This window comes from Delphinapterus leucas, chromosome 15, assembly GCF_059928025.1.
Source record: "Delphinapterus leucas isolate spDelLeu-1000000601 "Yukka" chromosome 15, BTC_Dleu_Yukka2, whole genome shotgun sequence".
NCBI classification, from domain to species: Eukaryota; Metazoa; Chordata; class Mammalia; order Artiodactyla; family Monodontidae; genus Delphinapterus; species Delphinapterus leucas.
Window position 1 is genome coordinate 4,265,559 of NC_143143.1, and position 6,990 is coordinate 4,272,548.

Below are 6,990 nucleotides of genomic sequence, written 5' to 3' on the forward strand. Positions count from 1 at the left end.
TATTTATTTATTTTTGGCTGTGTTGGGTCTTCGTTGCTGCGTACAGGCTTTCTCTAGTTGCGGTGCGTGGGCTTCTCATTGCGGTGGCTTCTCCTGTTGCGGAGCATGGGCTCTAGGCACGCGGGCTTCAGTAGTTGTGGCACAAAGGCTCAGTAGTTGTGGCTCGGGGGCTCTAGAGCGCAGGCTCAGTAGCTGTGGCGCACGGGTTTAGTTGCTCTGCGGCATGTGGAATCTTCCCGGACTAGGGCTCAAACCCGTGTCCCCTGCACTGGCAGGTGGATTCTTAACCATTGTGCCACCAGGGAAGTCCCAAATGAATTTTTTTTAAAGCCAAGAAAAGGGAGACTCCATGAGTTTGGCAGTAACAGATGTCAAAGGCAGATGGATGGTCAGGAGAGATAAGGACCTGAAAATGTCCACTGGATTTGACTATAATTAGGTCACTGCTAATCTTTACCAACAGATTCAGGAGAGTGGTAAGGACAAAACCAAGACACCAAGAATTGAAATGGGAATGGGAAGTGAAAACACCTTACTGGAGAATATCTGTCTGTACTGTGTGCTGTACAACCCCCCAAAAACACACTAACAGAAATATCTGAAGGATGAGAAGGCCATTCCATGACTTAGGTTTTAGCCTTGGACTAAATAGTAAAAATGTAAACAGGTCTACTTGGATCACAATATTTTGGAGCCTGGAAAAATCACATGCACCAAGTTCCCGTTGGGCAGCAGGCCCACTGCTAAGATAAACAATAAGTCTAAGTCATATACTGAAATGATTTGATGCCTGTTATTAGGAGAGCTATCCACAATTATTTCAACTTCAACAAACAAATTTTTCCAGGTCTTAGGAAATCTTTGAAACCCACAAGTAACAAAAATGCTTTCTTCTTATAGTCAACACAAATCACACGATGGATGGTATTTTCCTCTTTCTATAACTGTCAAGAACATGAGTCATATTTGCAGCTCAATTCCAGTAGCCTTAAAGCATCATACTACCTATATGTGTGAACCTGACAACAACTGGGTGCCACCCTGACTCTGTAACAACTGTATTTTATGTGATAATGTCTTTTACCTATTTCTACCTTCACGTTTTAAAATGTGGATCCTTATACACCTCCTAAAATGCATTACAAAACAAAGTGGGGGAATACATACACCGACAAGAAAACTCACCTGGGATTCATTCATTTTCTGCTGCTCTTGGAAAAATCGTAGACTGTAAACGGTGGACCTAGAGGAAGGGAAGCAAGTAACTGAAGTGCTGAGTAACCTGACCTGCCCAGGCAGGAACCTCCTGCATCAGGACCATCAAAGAAAGTCCAATAAAATGACACCCTATGAACATTCAAGAGGCTAAAAGGGTCCTACAAGAGAAACACACACCTGTACCTTTCCAACACCAACACGATCAAGTTACTCTTATTGGTGAATATGAACGACTGTTTCAAAGAGTTAAATTAAAAATGCAAATAAAAAAATTTCCCTGTGACACTACTTAAGTATTTTCTTATTGTCTCTTTAAATTGATTAAAATCAAAGATTCCACAGTAAGGGAGAATGTAAGCTCTCAAAAGTGGGATAAACGTGCATCAAGGCACCGCACTGTTTGTAAATCATCTGACTCAATTTGGTTACCGCTGCACTTATGACTGTTTTATTATGAAACTGACTTTAAGTGGACAGAACACCTGCCCTAGGAGTTTGGAGTCCTGGTAGCGACCCCACGTGCACACCCGGTGAGGATCTGGGACAAGTCACCTCCCTTCTCAGGCCCAATCTCTTCCTTCCTCAAGCGAGGCAGCAGGACAGAAGCCTTGCAGACTCATCCTGCAGTAACTACACTGCGCGACTCCACAGGGCACAAGCCAGGGGGGCAGCGGACGCTTAGCTTACACAACCAAGGTGCTAACGCGCTTTGAGAGACACGTGCGAGATGCCGAGACGGCGACAGGAGGAGGAAGACCAGGAGGATCGCGGTTGGACGGAGGGGTGGACGCGCCACGTCCCGGCCGAGCCTACGGCCCCTGCTCCCCCAGGACACCGGGTGCTCACAAGTCCCAGGGGAGCCCCATCCGGAGCTCCCGGCCCTGCCCTCCAGACCGGCCCATCCACCTCGGGGAAGCGGTCAAACCCTCCCGGTCGCTCTCCCGCGGGGCCCGGGGCGGGCTACCCCAAGTCCCGCTCTCCAACGGCCGCAGGGTCCACAACCGCCTGCAGGCCCGCAGACGCAACACCCACCCCGTCGGGACTAGCTGACCGGCCCCGGGCTCCCGAGGCTCCGGTCCGGGGGCTGCTCCTGCGGCGCGCTCCTCTCTCGGATCCCTCCGCTCCGCCTCCCGAAGCCACTGGGACCGAGGAGCCGGCTCTGGGCCTACGGCACAAACTCCCTTCAGGCCCACGTCCCTCCCGGGACCTCGCTGTGCCGCGCGCTGCAGAGTGCCTGGCACTGCGCCGCCGCCGCCGCCCGGCCGGCCCCTCCGGCCCAGCCCGCGGGCTCCGGAGCTCGCGCTCGGGGGTCCTCGTTCCAGCCTCTGCCCAGCCCACGCGAACCCTCGCCCACACAGCCCGCGCCCTCTGGGTGCCGGCCGGGCCAGACGGCGCCCACCCCTTCAGGCCCCGGAATCGTCGCCCGCCGGAGGCCACAGCCTGGGAACGAAAGCAAGCGGTGACCTGGGCACGGATAGGAAACAAGAGCGGCGCGGCGCAGCGGCGGTGCGCGTGCGCGAACACGCACACAGGGTGAGGCTCGCTAGCGCAGGAGGACGCCGGAAGTCCGCCTGCCAAGGCCCGCCCCGGAGAGCGAGACAAATACCAGGACTCTATTTCCCAGAAGTCTCCGCGCCGTCAAGTTAGGGAACGTCTTAAATATCTCCATCTCATCTGGCGGTGAAGAGGTGCTGTGGTGAGAAGTTGGGCCGCCTGGACCAGGGACTCAAATTTCCCCTTACTTTAAGGGAACGTCTGTTATGTCACCGCTTCTGGAGGACCCTTACCTGTGTCCTGGTGCGCTAATCTTTTCCTTACCTTGAATGCTTAAGTCTTAGAATAAGTGTCCACAGACAACTGATAAATAAGGGAAAGGAGTTTATCATGTTAGCTTACTATCATAGTGAGCTATTTAATCAAAATATTAGTGAATAGAACTTAGCGTTAACATAATAGAGTATTAGCCTAGAATACCTTCCTCCCCCTCATAGGGAAAAAGAAACATAGGCTTTCCAAACCACTTTTAATTCGTGAAAACTGTAGAAAAAATCATAAAATACAGAATTGAAAGAAGAAAATTACCCATACCTTTACTTCCTGAAGAGGATTATGTGTGTGGAAAAAAAAATTGTGTGTTTCAATGGACAACTAAGCATTATTTGGAGGACATCGCTCTGCGTTGACTTCAGCGCTCTCTTTGTCTTCGAGCTGTTTTACACGTCTTCGAAGGTTGTAGGTAACATGAAATTCTGTCCACTTGGTAGGAAGTTCAGTTGACTCGCCAAACCCCTACCCAGGAAGAATCCAATTTTGCCTTCATTTCTTTATTTACATATTCATTTCAGTAGTCCTGATCTGTAATGTGTCTGTTTCTCAGATTCTCTTTTGAACCGGTTATAACAGCTGCAGGTTCCCTCTTGAATGAAATAAAATACTTAGCCTGTGCTCATTTTTATATCTGTATGAGAGTCATGATCTCACCCTTATTTTCTTTTTAAGATTTATTATTTATTTATTTATTTTATTTACCTTTGGCTGTGTCAGGTCTTAGTTGCAGCAGGCGGGCTCTTTGTTGTGGAGCTTGGGATTCTCTCTACTTGTGGTGCGTGGGCTTCTCTCTAGTTGTGGCGGGCTGGTTTTCTCTCTTTAGTTGTGGCGCACGGGCTCCAGGGCACGTGAGCTCTGTAGCTTTTGGCACTCGGGCTCTAGTTGAAGTGCGAAAGCTCAGTAGTTGTGGCACGCGGGCTTAGTTACGCTGCGGCACGTGGGATCTTAGTTCCCTGACCAGGGATTGAACCCAGGTCCCCTGCATTGTAAGGGGATTCTTTACCACTGGACCACCAGGGAAGTCCCTATCCTTATGTTTTAACAGTTTGAGAGGTCTTCACAGAGATCCTGGATGGATTCACCTAACAGCACCAGGTAAATGTTTTGTCAAGAGTAGTGCACATCATTCCTCAAGAATTTTAAAGTAAAACTATAAAAGGATCCAGAAATTCCACTTCTGTGTATTTTTTTGGAAGAAAAAAAACACACTAGTTCAAAAAGATACATGCACCCTTATGTTCATTGAGCATTATTTATAATAGCCAGTGTATAGAAGCAACCTATGGGTCCATCCATAGATGAATGGATAAAGAAGATGCGTAATATATATATATATGCACATACACACCACAATGGACTATTAGCCATGAAAAAAAAAAAAAAGAGTGAGGGGCTTCGCTGGGGTTTCACTGGTTAAGAATCCACTTGCCAGTACAGGGGACATGGGTTCAAGCCCTGGTCCAGGAAGATCCCACATGCCACGGAGCAACTAAGCCCGTGTGCCACAACAATTGAGCCTGCACTCTAGAGCCTGTGAGCCACAACTACTGAAGCTCGCTCACCTAGAGCCCATGCTCTGCAACAAGAGAAGCCACCGCAATGAGAAGCCCACTCAGAGCAGTGAAGTGAAGCCCCCGCTCGCCGCACCTAGGAAAAGGCCACATACAGCAACAAAGACCCAACGCAACCAAAAATAAAATAAATAAATTTTAAAAAATTAAAAAAAATAATGAAATCTTGCCATTTGTGGCAACATGGATGGAGCTAGATGGTATTATGCTAAGTGCAATAAGTCAGACAGAGAAAGACAAATACCGTATGATCTCATTTGTGTGTGGAATCTAAAAAACAAAGCAAAAGAACTAATGTAACTAAACAGAAACAGACTCATAGATACAGAGAACAAACAGGTGGTTGCCAGAGGGGCATAGGTGGATGAGTGAAATAGATGAGGGAGATTAAGAGAAACAGATGACCAGTTACAAAATAAATGAGTCATGGGAATGAAATATACAGCATGGGCAATACAGTGAATAACATTATAATAACTTTGTATGGTGACCGATGGTAACTAGACCATGGTGATGGAAGGTAACTAGACCATAACTAGACTTATCATGGTGATCATTTTCTAATATATAGAAATATTGATATTATGCACCTGGAACTAACAAAGTGTTGTAAGTCAGTTACACTTGAATGAAAATTTTTTAATTAAAAAGAAAAGAATAGTGTGTCTCCTTAACTATAGACACTTAGTCATACAGCAGTTCTCTAGAACATATTCATCCTGTGTAACTGTAACTTTATACCCATTGAACAACTCCCCATTCTCTCCTCCCCCACCCCTGACAATTTATGTTTAACTTTTTTAGATACCTCATATAAGTGGAAACACACAGTTTTGTCCTTCTGTGACTGACTTATTTCACTTACCATAATGTCTTCCAGTTATATTCCCGTTGTCACAACTGGTAGGATTTCCTTCTAATAAGTGAATAATATCCTGTTATATGTATATACCACATTTTCCTTATCCATTTGTCTGTTGATAAAATTTGCATTGTTTTCCTATCTTGGCTCTTGTGAATAATGCTGTAATGAATATAGAGGTGCATATATCTCTTCCAGATATTGATTTCATTTACTTTGGATATACAGTCTATATTATATTATATTATACTATATTATATTATATTATATTATATTATATTATATTATATTATATTATATTATATTATATTATAGTTATTGTGCTTCCCGGATCTTGTGTTTTTTACAAATTGAAGGTTTGCGGCAACTCTTTGTTGAGCAAGTCTATTGGCACTGTATTTCCAACAGCAGTTGCTCACTTCTTGTCTTTGTGTCATGTGTTAGTAATTCTCACACTATTTCAAACCCTCCGTCAGCAAAAAGATTACTACTCACCGAAGGCTCAGATGATGGTTAGCAATTTTTACCAATAAAGTATTTTTATTTATTTATTTATTTGGCTGTGCTGCACAGCACGTGGAATCTCAGTTCCCTGACCAGGGATCAAAGGTGCACCCTCTGTATTGGAAGGCGAATTCTTGTTATTATTATTATTTCTTTTGTGGTACGCGGGCCGCTCACTGTTGTGGCCTCTCCCGCCGCCGAGCACAGGCTCGGGACGCGCACGCTCAGCGGCCATGGCTCACGGGCCCAGCCGCTCCCCGGCATGTGGGATCCTCCCGGACCGTGGCAGGAACCCGAGTCCCCTGCATCGGCAGGCGGACTCTCAACTACTGCGCCACCAGGAAAGCCCTGGAAGGCTAATTCTTAACCACTGGACCACCAGGGAGGTCCCTAAAGTATTTTTTTTAACATCTTTATTGGAGTATACTTGCTTTACAATGTTGTGTTAGTTTCTGCTGTATAACAAAGTGAATCAGCTATATGTATACATATATCCACATATCCCCTCCAACTTGAGTCTCCCTCCCACCCTCCCTATCCCACCCCTCTAGGTGGACACAAAGCACCGAGCTGATCTCCCTGTGCTATGCGGCTGCTTCCCACTAGCTATCTGTTTTACATTTGGTAGTGTATATATGTCCATGCCACTCTCTCACTTTGTCCCAGCTTACCCTTCCCCGCGCCGCCCCCCCCCCCCGCCCCGTGTCCTCAAGTGCATTCTCTGCGTCTTTATTCCTGTCCTGCCACTAGGTTAATCAGAGCCACTTTTTAATTTTTTCTTTAGGTACCATAAATATGTGTTAGCATACGGTATTTTTCTCTTTCTGACTGACTTCACTCTGTTTCACAGACTCTAGGTCCATCCACCTCACTACAAATAGTTCAATTTCGTTCTTTTTAAGGCTGAGTCATATTCCATGGTATATATGTGCCACATCTTCTTTATCCGTTCATCGGTCAGTGGAAACTTAAGTTGCTTCCTTGTCCTGCCTATTATAAATAGTGCTG

At 46.0% G+C, this 6,990-nt stretch overlaps 1 protein-coding gene across 5 annotated transcripts in view; it reads right to left on the bottom strand.

Annotated features, from left to right (window-relative positions):
• Positions 1–2,619, bottom strand: part of RBAK (RB associated KRAB zinc finger) — a 46,647-nt gene extending 44,028 nt beyond the window's left edge. For 3 of the 5 annotated variants that reach the window (XM_089895605.1, XM_089895603.1, XM_089895604.1), the window contains exon 1: positions 1,186–2,357. In XM_089895605.1, the coding sequence (XP_089751731.1) occupies positions 1,186–1,200 (15 nt within the window). In that variant the 5' untranslated portion in view covers positions 1,201–2,357. Of the gene's footprint in view, positions 1–1,185 lie in introns of all 5 variants that reach the window. The other 2 variants (XM_022565474.3, XM_089895602.1) reach the window with 2 other exon arrangements.
• Positions 2,620–6,990: the final 4,371 nt, after the last annotated feature.